Source organism: Azolla caroliniana, unplaced genomic scaffold, assembly GCF_043228905.1.
Source record: "Azolla caroliniana isolate FFs.n. ecotype wild unplaced genomic scaffold, voAzoCaro1.0.p SCAF_4, whole genome shotgun sequence".
Lineage (NCBI taxonomy): Eukaryota > Viridiplantae > Streptophyta > Polypodiopsida > Salviniales > Salviniaceae > Azolla > Azolla caroliniana.
Window position 1 is genome coordinate 875,777 of NW_028230439.1, and position 13,484 is coordinate 889,260.

Consider the following 13,484-nt stretch of genomic DNA (forward strand, 5'->3'; position numbering starts at 1 on the left):
GAGCAGGATAAAAATGAGGATGCTATACAACTCTATCCTTGAATGCTTGTGCAAGGTCTCTAACTACTATGATGACATTTTCTAGCATGTTGAAAGCATGTGGCAACATGGGAGAATTGGTAGTCATATTGAAATCAAATTAGATGTTGAGATGGATCTTAGTTAAATGAAGGATCCATGGCTAGCCATTGGGATAGTCCTTTTTCTCTCATTTTCCATCTATTTTGTAGTTTGTACCTGAAAGGTTTCTTGAAAACTAATGGAAGGATATTTTGTTTTGAAAAAAAAATAAAAATAAAAATAAAACATAAACTTTTCAAACTTAATGAGATGGAAATGATACTGAAAAATCACATGTGATTTATAGAAGATGTGTTGTTATTTATAGATGGACACCATAACATATAATATGTTGCTTTATTAGGACATCCACACTTCCTATCAAGAAAGGGTAATCTTTCAAGATAGTTCCAATATTTAGGTAGATAGTATTTCAAGCACAACCAAAGGAACGCTCCCATATTGTATGTAACTTGTTACCACAAAAAACCAATGTTTGATACAAGTTGCAAACGGCATTGCACAGTGCATTAACACAAGGTGTGAATTGTAGGCAAAACAAATGTTATTTCCTCGAAAGAGTCACCAGGAGACCATTATGAAGAGAGAAAGAGATGTCAAATCTCACATGAGTTTCTTCCTCTTAGCCTTTGGATGGCTTGACATATAAGCCTATGATGTGCACCCAATCCATGTCTTCATTTGGCTTCCAAGAATATTAAAATGCTTTCATAAATCTTGATCACAACTTGAATAGTACAATTTTTTTCGATAGAAAATATGCGTTATGTAGTAAAAATAGGGCGAGAGGCTCTTGAAACAATGCAATACTCTAATGAATGCTTTCAAGGCTTACGGAATTTCCTTGATTAATGTACTATCCGCCATTAAACATGCAACGACCATGTATGTATATAACTTCCATCATGTCAATCCTTTGTACATGCTTTCCATACTAGGGGATATCTAAGATGTCTTATCAACTGATTTGATTTGAGATGAATAAATTCCATGCCTCAATATCTAACTAAAGGGGTTTCGACTGATCATACTTCTATTCGAACAACCAATTCAAGCAAAGAATTCCAAGAGCATAAATGATAGTTTGAAGATCATGAATGATTATTGTTTGGAGTATAAAAGGAATCATTTCCATATGCTTGACTAGTAAAAGTTTTTCATCCTATTGGAATTTGTTGTCCTTGAATTATTGTTAAATGATTCAAAGTAGCAATTGCATATAAAGGAGCATTTAGGGGACAACCTTTTCATAGGCTTTCCTAATGGCCTCGGGAATAATAACTTACTTATCACCTTCATGTAGCAAATGCATCATCTTTGTTAGTTTATCTTCAAAGCCTTGCTTTGGAATTGTTTAAGCTATACAATCCCATGACACAACTTCAACAACCTTTTGTATAACTCTTTGCATGAGCATACATCTTGAGTCGCGCATTTTGTATGTTTAATATCAGTCACATTTGCTATATTGTCAGTGATAAGCATTCGTTGTACACTCACACATAGACTATATAATTGATACTATAGGCACATGTGCATGTCATTGATAAAAAAACCCTTAAGAGTACTATATTCATAAAGCACCATGGTCCTCTGAGGATGCATGTTTGCATGTCACACTTCTATTACTCACAAACCTTGAAAACAACAATTTTTAATACATATAACATTACTATTTGCAATAATTCTTTTACTTTCCTTCCTTCGGGTCTAGTTCTAGTCTCTGTCCCCCCTCCCCCCCTTCCTTTGCCTCTCTCACGTAGACACATTTCACATACATTATTGCGTATGTTGCACCAAACTACAAAACCATAGCCTTCTCTTAATGGGCAAACTTAACTCACCTATATAGTCTGGTTGCAGTGGTCATATTTGACCTACGACAAACCACATGCATGTGTTAAATTTAGAAAATGGCATCCTGAGGGAAAGCATGTTGAGATTTGTTGTGATTGAACTCTTATGAACCTATATTTGCACAATACAAACTTATTTGACTGCCACACCATCAAGCACATGAAGTATAATGTTTGTGTGGGTTGTCTTTCGTATATGCCTTCTCTACGTACTCTAGAGAATGCATACATAGGGCTTAAGAAATGGAGGAATTAAACTTGGAATGTTGAAATGGATAGGAAAGGGAACATATGCTTGTAGAAGTAATATGTTGAATTGTGAATTGTAAAAGGGTGTCCTCATGATTGGACTACAAATGGAACCAAACGTTAATAAAGGGGGGGGAAACTAAATAACCCAAATATGGGACGATCGTAGTCAATTCTCTTAGGAAAAAGTTACTTGGATGTGCAATGGAAACAAGGCTTGTTAGGGGAAAGATAATTGGATGTCTAATGAAAAACAACACTTGACATGGTAATGACCAATAACCAACCCACTATGGTATGTAGAGTGAGGTGGTGCACACACTCTATTGCATTAGAAAACCCTATTCCTTGTTTTTTCCTTTCTTCATACAACCAAGTCTCTAAATTTAAAGAAATGCATGAACCTTATATGTTTTAGAACTAGATAATTAAATTTAACTAATTGAATCAATAATGCTTTAGACAGTGGGCATTTTATGTATTTCTTTCTTCATTATCGTGGTCTATTGAGACATAAATCTCTCATTTTGTTGAATTCATAAATTGTGCCATCGAAGGTCTATGGGCACACAATTGAGAGCAACAATGGAGCAAACTAGGCCTATGGTCTCCAAAAGTCTTTGAAATAAGAAATGTTTGTTCACATGTCGAGTTGCATGCCAACCGCATTATAGCCATGACTAGAAATTTGTTACTAATGAACTCCTTTGTTGACAGGCTTACGAATGTTAGACATCATTTGAATAATTTATAAATTGCGCCTTTAGTTGGATTCACCCCAAGTTCAAAGGTGGAAAAGATCCATTCAATGTAGATGAAGAAAGAATCAATCCTTTTTCTTATCACTTTCCCTCCCCACTAAAAAGTGTCCTCTAGAGAAAAGTGGCTTATGAGGAGCGCTCTATTTGAAATCAAGTAGTCAGTATAAAATAATTCAAACATCAAGTTTGTAAAGCCATTATTTAGGATCAACTTGTGCAAATAATCGCAAACTAGATTTATTAATGTTTTCTTTAGCTCAAAGCCTAATTTCTAGGAGCAAACTATAAGTGAGCATGATTTCAAAATAAAATCACGGAGAGTTTTTATGATCGACATGGAACATGTAATTGAAAAAGTAAATCCACAATCTTACTATACACCACATCAAGAAATTTGGGCAAGAAGTAACCTCGGGATTCTTTATAGGCCATAGTATGCTGGGACATCTAATCAATGGATTCTCTTACATGATGATGTAAAGAGGCAATCCTTTGCACATTGGGTTGTGGCAAGCAATGTCTTACTTTGATTACTTGCACAACAACTTGGGGGGTAGATGAATGTAAAGTGAAGGAAATTAAAGCCACTATACCAATCCCTTTTGAGTATATATCTGAATGAAACGGCACATGCTCTTAAAGAAGGTATCCATTCGGGTATGTATATATTTGAAATGTCACATATTCTCATAGAATATCTTCTTTAATGTTTCCATTTGGTTGTGTAGGATGTCCCCAAACTATGTCTATTGAACAACCTATGGTTTGTGCCAACTTTTCTTGTCGCCCGTCTAGCCTAGGAACCAATGTTTGGCGTCTCGTTGTTGTATAGTGTGAAATGATGGATTTGGTTAGTGGTCCCTTGGACATCGAATGTGAGCGCGATGTGGCGGAAGGCGAAAACATTTCCCCGGATCGAGAACTACCATGCTATAAAATGCAATGGCTATTTACAACAAGAATGTACAAAGAAAGAAGAAGGTGAAATTTTCAAATTAAGAGCAATAAATATGTATAATTGATTTATTACAAATTATTGTCAACGTACATATTTGAGTCAAATATGTATGTTAGTGTCTGATATCTTAACTTATTTCATTCTCACACAACAAAAAGGAAATAATTATTGTCAAAGAAGATATCATTAAGGATAGTATTTTTTGGGGGGTGATATTAAAGATATCAGTAAGTTTAAACTCAGAACTTTAAAGGACGAGAATGCAATCGTATGCACCCGGGTTCGAACCTCACCATCCACATTGGGTGTTTCCTCTCTATCTCTGTCTCCGTCTCTGTCTCTCACTCTCACTCTGAGTCTCTATCAAAATTTGATCCTCACCATGTGGGCTAGGGCCATCTTTTATAGATCACAATCAGTGTCTCGTGGATGTTAAAACCATATATATCAATCAATCGGGTTCGTTCTCTCGGTTCGCTCGATTCATTAGTGGTATAGGCCTCGTGGATGTTAAAACCATCTATCTATCTATCTATCGGGTTCGTTCTCTTGGTTCGCTCGATTCGTTAGTGGTATAGCCCGAGAGTGGGTACCGACCACCGATGCCAAGTGTGTACCCCCATGGGTTTGTAGGTTCTATCCAGAAGGGGTTTGTATTCGAGTCTCGTGTCTCTCTCGCCCAACCCACACTCAAAGAGTGGTGGTGCCAAAGTAATAATACAAATTATGAAATCAGTCTATCTCTTCATCTCTCTCTCTATATATATGGAGACAAACCAACGCCCAGTTTTTAAATAATGCAGATTTGGCACTGCCAGGGTTCGAACCCACGACCGCCTTCTCCATCTCCGTCTCCATCTCCATCTCCATCTCCTCTGCTTCTGTTTCCTCCTCCTCCTCCTGCTCCTGCTCCTCTGCCTCCATCTCCATTAGACTACAGATTCAGTTAATGAGAGCTTGAAATTCCAAATGTCTGCTAACTAACCGGCCTCTCCTCTCTCTCAGTCATCCCCCCCCCATTGCTCGCTTTTTAAGCTAGTTAGCTATAGCTATAGCTATGGCTATGGCCTATACCTATACTTAGCTACGCTCTCTCTGCACATATGTCTGCGACCCCTATCTCTCTCTCTCTCTCTCTCTCTCAGAGTCAGGTTAGCTAGGTAGCTAGCTAGCTATCTTTCTTAGCTATATGTATCTACTCAGAACAGAGTAAAAGAAGGAAAGAAACCTCCATCTCCATCACATCGCCCCTATTTTTGTTTCCGTTTCTGCAGAGAGATCCAGACCTACCTACACTACAGCTCTCCCTCTCAATCCTCTATTTCTTTCCATCGATCCTTTCGTTTCTGATTCAAACTCTAGTGTCATCATCACCATCTCCTTTCTTTCTTTCCTGCTTTCATCCATCCCTTCCTTCATTCATGTTGCTACCTCCTTCCCTAGTGTTTGCAGAATCAGAGAGAGATACACAGAGACAGACAGACAGAGAGAGAGAGAGAGCATAATTATCATACATGTACGCATTCGTCCACGCACGCTCGCACAGACGAAATTTTGAAATTTCTCCAATCTGAACGTTGATGAGCCAATTTAAGCAATTGAGCACCACAATTTGATCTTCCACCTGGAAATAGTTCCCACACAAGAAATCTGCCTCAGCAGCCATCTCTTTCTCGCTCTCACTCACTCACTACTTTTCACTGTATGTACACAGAGATTCAATCTGTAGTTTCAATGGCGGCACCTGGACCATCTGCAGTGGAAATGAAGTTAAGGGACCAGGAATTGGAGCTCCTCCGCATCCCTCTTCTCGATAAGACTATTACAACCAGTAGCCATGGATATGCTAACGCCGATAATAATTTGATCCCTTCGAGCCTATTAAATCCCAATTTTGCGATTATATTACAACCTCCCGATGAAACCAGCTCTACTGGGAGCTTTGATGGCTTCTCCTCAGACATCAATAACGGGATGGATTCCTTTGTATCTGGAATAATTAGCCCTCAGAATAGTAGTAGCACTACCAGTGCTAAATGGGATGGAGATATGCTGGATTCGAGCGCTACAAATTCCACATATTCCTCACCCCTACCATGGCTGGTTAATCTTGTTCAGTCTGATACCAGTGCTACTCCTGATGCTACTGTTACTTGTGATAGGGCACCATCCAGATCACCTGATAATAATAGTGGGCCTCTGATGATCGATGACAGCACGGGCGTTAATTACTTGCCCATGATTATCAACAGTCAGGGCACCAACGGATTATTATCGTGGGATTACATGGATCATCTAGATCACAAGGATATGGTCGACATGCCGAAGTTCGATGATTCTTCAGGTGAGGTCTAATGATATGTTAAGTTTCTGAATTATTCCATCGCTCATACAGGTCTTATTAGATGAGGAACGAAAAAATATGTGCGTGTGGTATGGTGTGAGTGCTCTAATGGTGAACTAAACCTAGCTATGACAGAAGCAGAGATGATGAAAGAGCGGTTTGCAAAGCTTCTTCTGGGTGAGGATCTGTCGGGTGGGGGGAAGGGTGTTTCTACTGCACTCGCCGTCTCCAACGCCATTACAAATCTTTCTGGTAAAAATTTATGTATGCAGACTATTTAGATTAATGGTTCAAAATGGATTAGGGGTAAATTAAACCCAGATTTAGGGTTCAAATGCCATTTAGATTTATGATTTGAGAGGTCGATTCTGGCCTGTGCCTTGTTTAATCCGTCCCCTCTTTGGTCATTATGCCTATGATTAGCTTCGATTTTCGGAGATCTATGGCGACTGGAGCCATTAGCTAAAGCAAGGAAGGTTCGATGGCAGAGAGAGATGGAACGGCTGCTCTCTGTTAGCGATTACATTGTCGAGTTCGTGCCTTCATCGAAATCATTGGCGGATGGAACAACTATGAAGGTAGACAAATATGGCCAAATCTATGAATCTGCTCCACTAGGAGATAAGGCATAATGAACTGCTCCAAATTCTGATACATTTATGTATATACATATGTGGTATGATCTGTTACTGCAGGTTATGGACACGAAACCTCGGCTTGACCTCCATATCTGCCTTCCTGCATTACAGAAGCTCGATGCAATGCTGATTGTAGGTACCCCCTTCCCTTATCCTTCATGCTTTAAGAAATGTATGCATACTAGGATATACATACATACTCATTCGTCTGTTCTGCAAGAAAAAGATTGATTATGGCTAATTTCTTGTCACAGGAGGCATTAGATAGCTTTGTCGGAACCGAGTTCTGGTATATCGATCAATCCATGAGCAGACCTGAGAACAGCCAGCCCTTGCAAAGCAGCAGCGCAAGGAGTAGCGGTAGTTCGTGTGCGGATCGGTGGTGGCTTCCTACCCCTAAGGTTCCTCCTCTCCGAGGCCTGTCCGGCGAATCACGCAAACATTTGCAGCATCAGAGGGAATGTGTGAACCAAATCCTCAAAGCTGCACTGGCTGTGAATGCTCAGGTTCTCTCCGAAATGAATGTCCCCATAGCTTTCACCGATTCGCTCCCCAAGGTACAATCTTTTTGCAATTACTTAATTTTTTTTTTTATCTTTGAGAGAGAATTCACAACCAGACCGACATGAATGCATTGGATTCTTCACTTGATTGATCCTTGATCGACTGACATTTTCTGTTCTGTGATCAGAATGGGAGATCGAGCTTAGGGGAGCCATTGTATCGAGCTATGAGCTCGGACAAGTTCTCTGCCACCGAATTGATCGCGTGCATGGATCCTACCCAGGAGCATGATATCGTCGATCTGATGAATAGCGTGGAGGCAGCTCTCCACATTTGGATGCGGAAGCTTCGGACCAAGCGGGAGCAAATCGAATCCAACCATGGCCAACCCAATCTAAAGGTGTTGCGAGCTCTTCCCAAAGATGGGCTGATTGGCTTAGAGAAGAGGCAGATGCTGATGGAAAGAGCCAAAAGCTTGTTGTTGCTACTGAGGTTGAAGTTTCCTGGCCTGCCACAGTCTGTTCTAGATGTGAGCAAGATACAATATTGCAAGGTCAGTGTATGTATGTATATGAAAGTCATTTTTTTATGCCATACTTAGCTAAAGGGATATCTACCACCAATTTGTCTCTAATTAGGACTGCTATTCTGTCTGTTGTAGGATGTGGGTCAATCTATATTAGAAAGCTATTCCAGGGTATTAGAGAGTTTGGCTTTCAACATCCGATCTCGGATCGATGATGTTATATACGCAGACGAGGCAGTAAAGATGTGTGATCAATCTCCGAGGGCTTTATCATCGAGAAGCAATTCTAAGAATGGAAGTATGAATCCGATGATGACCAATTCGATGCCTTCTCTCCTCGCTTGTGGACTCGCTTCACCTGGCCGACCCCTACAAAGCGAGAGTAGAGGGTTGGAGAATGCGGCTAATCGAGCTCCGAAAGAATTAGATCCTTGCAAGGCCAATGCTAAAACTTGGCTGAATTCGTACAAGCATCGGCATCACTCCGGGAAGACAGATATTTTGAATTCGAGTACTCTTCTTACAAGACAGATCAATTGAGAGGAATGCATGGAATTTTTCAAAAAAATGTATGTACATTGTAGAGCTATCGAATCAGTACAATAGCTAGAACTTTCGGAACTTCGCCCATTCTGTACCCACATTCCAATGTTTTGTATTTTGTGTGTGGGTCTAGAATAGGAGTAAGCTTCTTTTCATTATGTAGTATGGGCATTGTTCATTGACATAGCTTCACCAACGCCACAAAAAATCTTGAAAGCCATGGAAACACTATTCGAGCTCTCATCTGAATCAGAGTTACAGCTTAACTCGAGCTGCGGCATCTAAACCCTAAACCCCTTCCTCTGTCCATGAACAATGTCCATTTTTTCGAAACGAAGGGCATGTAAACAACTGTTTTCTTTAATCACACATATAATTAGTTCCGTTTTTCTATAAACATATGGATATGAACATACGGTTGGGTTCTGATTGCATTGCTTATTAAAGAATTGTGTATGTATGTAGTAAAAGGTATAGAGTGTTAATTGGAATGAGGTTCTGAATACAAAAAGGAAGGAAGAAAAGGACAGACTGTTGATAGTCCCTATAATCATCATCATTATCATCATCAATTTGTCAGAATACTAGCAATCCTAGAGGAAAGCTACATCTACGTACATATCTACCTATCGTAGCTTGCTTGCTTGACCATGATATATATATATATATATGTATATGTATATGTATTGATTAAGAATGTGTGTGAAAGCTACTGATTCGCTCAATTGAATGAGATAAAGTTGCTGCGCTTCATTCATTGATTGAGTGTGTAAATGGGGGCTGTCTTAAATTAGACATGCACATACACATACACATACCACATGCACATACACATGCACATACACATACACATACACATACACATACACATACACATACACATACACATACACATACACATACACATACACATACCACATACCACATACCACATACCACATACCACACACCACATACCACATACCACATACACATAGCATTTAAAAAATGAATAAATGACTACCCCTAGCACTATGAGGATCTTGTGTTTGTACTCTAATATCTTATCCATGGGCAATGGAAAAGGGACTATGAACTTATACATATATATGAGAGAGAGAGAGAGAGGCTTTATCATATTTTGAATGGAAACAATCATCTAGTCCATGAAAATGTAATTCATTACAAGAGGAACTATTGTTATGTACTTGTTTCTTCCTAGTTATATGGTAAGAAAAAGACAAATGGAGATATTTTTTCAATTCATTATTTCTTTTTATTAGGGATGATGATAGAATTGGGTGATGTGGTTGATATTAACTCTCAATTGTTTTCAGAATTTGAAGATGCTAAAAGTTTGTTATGTGTTCCCCCAAATTATGGGTTTATTTGGGAAAAGTTTTAGAGCATAGCTCTATTGCATGAATCTTTATCGAGGTTAACATACAATACTCCTTGGGTGGATATGTGTTTTGAAGGGTGGGATATTCTTGCTATAGGTTATCCATGCATATATTGTATCATCATTGCATAGCTTAATTACCTTGCTTCATTACTATAGATGGAGTGTATTATGAACAAGTAATGTAGGTAAGTGACAAATATTTACAAAACATACGTGAAGGGTATGTTCATTAATCTTAGAGATGGAGTAATGTGATGGGATAGAAGGAATGATAGGTGCATGGATTATCATGAGCTTGAAAACTAATGAATGGATAGACTTTAGAAAACCATGTCTATTCAAGGGGCCTAGGAAGAAATATAAATATGATCCTAGCTACCCTCATCAAACACATTATGTCGGAGTCGGAAAGCTACGGGTTAAGGTTGCACCTAATGGCAACCCTGCAATCATCGCTCTCTAAGTAAATACCTTTGCACGATATGGTATTTGGGAATACCATCTATATTGTAAGGTTTTCCACCGTCGTGAATCTAAGTTACACACATTCCACTTTGTTAAGATTGTATTACTAATCAATAAATCAAATAAAAGTAAAAGAAAGGTGAATAGATTGTATGGAAGAATGGGGTCCTCTTGACCACCCCCAAACTATGATCAAGACATAGCCAATCTACCACCGACGGATATTAGGATGACTAGTACCTTCAAATAGGTAACACGACAATTGTGACAAAAGCTTTGCCTACACCATCAGGCCCATGTACCATCCCATTGGGAGTCTATATATTACACAAGGCATATGTATTCAATGCCCTATTGATCATACGAAGTGATTATTGAGAAATTTGGTGAGTTTCTGTTGTTGTTATTTGATGCCTACATGACGGGTCTTTACTTAACGTAGCAAGTTGAGAATGGTTGAACATGTTCCTTTACCTTGCAGAGAGAGGGTAAGGGTTCCATAATTTCGGAAACAACATGTAGCCCTTTGGCCTCCTCCTCCTGCTCTTGTGATTTTTATGATTTCCTATGAATACCCTTCTACTATCCTTTGAAGGAGGGTGCTAGGGGCATCGAATGGAATTAATGAAAACTCAGCTGCAGGGGCCAACCAAAGGATTAAATCGATCTGTGTCGAAAACCCAGAATCTGTTCTAGATCTTCTTCTGTAGATGCAAATTTGCAGATGGCCGCGTGCAGCAGAGGATCATTTTCATCATCAAGAGAAGCAGCAAAAAGTTCCGCTTTTCTGCTTCGTCTTCTGCCACTTATCGCTGGATCTACTTCATCATTTTCAATACGTTGCCATCCATCATCATCCTCCGGCCTGTCCTGCAGTAAGGCTCTGTGATGGCCGCCTCCTTGTCGACTACCTAAGTAAGTGCCACAAGTGTCAATCGACCATGTTTTGTAATTAATCAAAGAATGAATTTCCTCTCATCTTAAATCAATAAATATGCTTCCTTGTCGAAATGCCTCTACCTTGGGATCCATTTTGAACTACCAAGTCACCTTATATCAATCTATGATAAATTTTTTGATTCTGTGGAGCTAGTGATGTTTGACATGTTAACATTTTCATCATGCATTAATATCTGAAATTAAGTGAAAGTCGTCTCATTCTTCCATTTTCTTGTGCTTCTAGCTTCACATATGGGCTTGCCCACCCTGGTTCCACCATTCCACCTGAATGTCTTGCTCTCACTGACTCTAGCTTGTTGGGGTTCAACTATACTGTCATTGGTTCTGTGGCCCTCAACCTCACTAACCTTGAGAGGCTTCTATCTCCCCAAGCTCCCACCATGGTAATGTCGAAGAGCAAGTCCAAAGGAGTCTTGGTCTCAAAGAAGAGATGGAGAATGCACCCAATCGAACACTTCCACGTGGGTAAAACCTTTCTATTAGCAAGAAATAATTTCAAATAAAACCATCTGATCAGTTCATTTCAGCACAACAGTAAAGCAAAGTGACATAACATAGGAGTATATTGTGCCGGACACCCAAATCATACTCTACAATGAAAGTTCAGCTATGTTATTTACTCATATGAAACCATCCTTTGAATCAATCTTTAGAAACATTTGAACACAACGTTATGTCCCAGAAGATTACATTTTGATTTCATTTGTAAGCACTGTAGACAAACTCAAACATTTGCCTTTAAACTGCCTCCCCATCCTTCTGAAAAAGTTACAAGTGGTTGACTTTTATTGAAGTGGCATGAAATGGGCCAAGATTCTGATGCATCCAATGTTAATAGACATTGATTTATTTTGTGTGTTGCTTTTATCCTAATGTTATGTTGGTGTGAACAAGAGTTGACCATCCTCTGAATTGTGGTCAATGGAGAGAGTTTGTAATATGATACATAGATTAGCATTTGGGACCGACAACCCATTATTGTAAAGGGAAAATGTAGTGGATAGGCAAGAACATGGAACATAGACTAGGCAAGGCAAGGAGGCAACCTAACTGCAACCTAAGTAAGGCTGAGCAAGGCAGAGAAATAGTACAAAGAGAGGGAGGCAAGATGAGTAAGCATAGAGGATATCTACACGATCATTTTCGTCAAACTTGATGGATGGTTGTAGTGTTGATGTTATTCAAGAATCCTGGATTCAAAGTTGTGGATTCATTTCCTTAACTGGAACCGTTATTTGAATCCCAATTAGGTGAATTTCCATAATTAGGATCAGGGATTTGTGTATAAGGACCCGATTGGGTTATCTGTTAGTTGTGATGTGCATCTTTGACAGCATAGATCGAATTTCAATTTAAAATGATAACATAGTCAAAGGGATTACATACCTTTTAAGCACGTACACTTATATTTGTAGTTACCCTTATTCCAGATATGCTCTTGTTCTTATTACCTATAAGTATGTTTATGACCTATTAGATATTACATACCCCTCATAAGATGGCTAACACATGGCATATGCCCATGGGACAATGTCTATGTCCACTTCTTTAGTAGGGCGTGTGCAACAAAGGGTATTGACCCTCTTTTCTCTGTGTCTTCTTCTCTCTATACAGAGAAGGTGAGGAGTGATGACCATATTATCTATTCCTCTCACCAGTATGGTATTAAAGTCCCATCGGTTGCTTTAACTACCTGCTTAAATCCTATTAAGTACTGGATGTTGATGTTAACTACTAGAACATACCTCAACCCTCATCAATAAAGCAGTCAGCTCATGTATATGTGTGAATTTTATAATTACAAGTCAGGTGGGTAGTGCAAGACTCCTTGTGCCAAATGTTGAGGACGTAAAAGTTGTGGCTACAAACGGTGAATTGCTTGCATTTGTCTTTCCTCATACTTGTTGAAGGCAAATTGTGGCACAAAAAGTAACCAAACTTCTAGACTCCAATCATATGATCGTGACTCGCCTTGTCACAAAGTGGTCAATAGTCTACATTGATGCACAAGATGACCATGTTGCAGATGCCACTGACATTTGATGGACTCTAGCTAAAACAAAAAATCAGTGATCACATATTGTCTGTTGAGCCAATGGAAGATTGCAAACTCGGATTCATAGCATGATGTTGTCCATTAAGCCAGTTTGCTTACCAAGGTGGCCTTGGGCAGAAGGTACGAGAGCGTGGGTGATATACATGGCAAGTGAATTAC

General features: G+C 39.2%; 1 protein-coding gene and 1 long non-coding RNA gene across 6 annotated transcripts; both read left to right on the plus strand.

Annotated features, from left to right (window-relative positions):
• Positions 1-5,441: 5,441 nt before the first annotated feature.
• LOC147864662 (rop guanine nucleotide exchange factor 7-like) lies at positions 5,442-8,805 on the plus strand. 5 transcript variants are annotated; one of them, XM_087318773.1, is made up of 7 exons: positions 5,442-6,249; positions 6,376-6,501; positions 6,673-6,827; positions 6,945-7,019; positions 7,142-7,444; positions 7,579-7,944; positions 8,053-8,805. In XM_087318773.1, exons 1-7 carry the CDS (start codon positions 5,610-5,612, stop codon positions 8,455-8,457), a joined length of 2,070 nt encoding a protein of 689 aa, XP_087174899.1. In that variant the 5' UTR covers positions 5,442-5,609; the 3' UTR covers positions 8,458-8,805. The 5 variants fall into 5 exon arrangements, with proteins under 5 accessions (XP_087174899.1, XP_087174902.1, XP_087174898.1 ...); XM_087318776.1 differs by having other exon boundaries at positions 6,391-6,501; XM_087318772.1 differs by having other exon boundaries at positions 5,442-6,243; positions 6,367-6,501.
• Positions 8,806-10,981: 2,176 nt separating this feature from the next.
• On the plus strand, positions 10,982-12,340 carry LOC147864663 (uncharacterized). The gene is made up of 2 exons (XR_015529607.1): positions 10,982-11,224; positions 11,493-12,340. It is a non-coding gene; the product is annotated as an uncharacterized LOC147864663 (long non-coding RNA).
• The last annotated feature ends 1,144 nt before the right edge of the window (positions 12,341-13,484 follow it).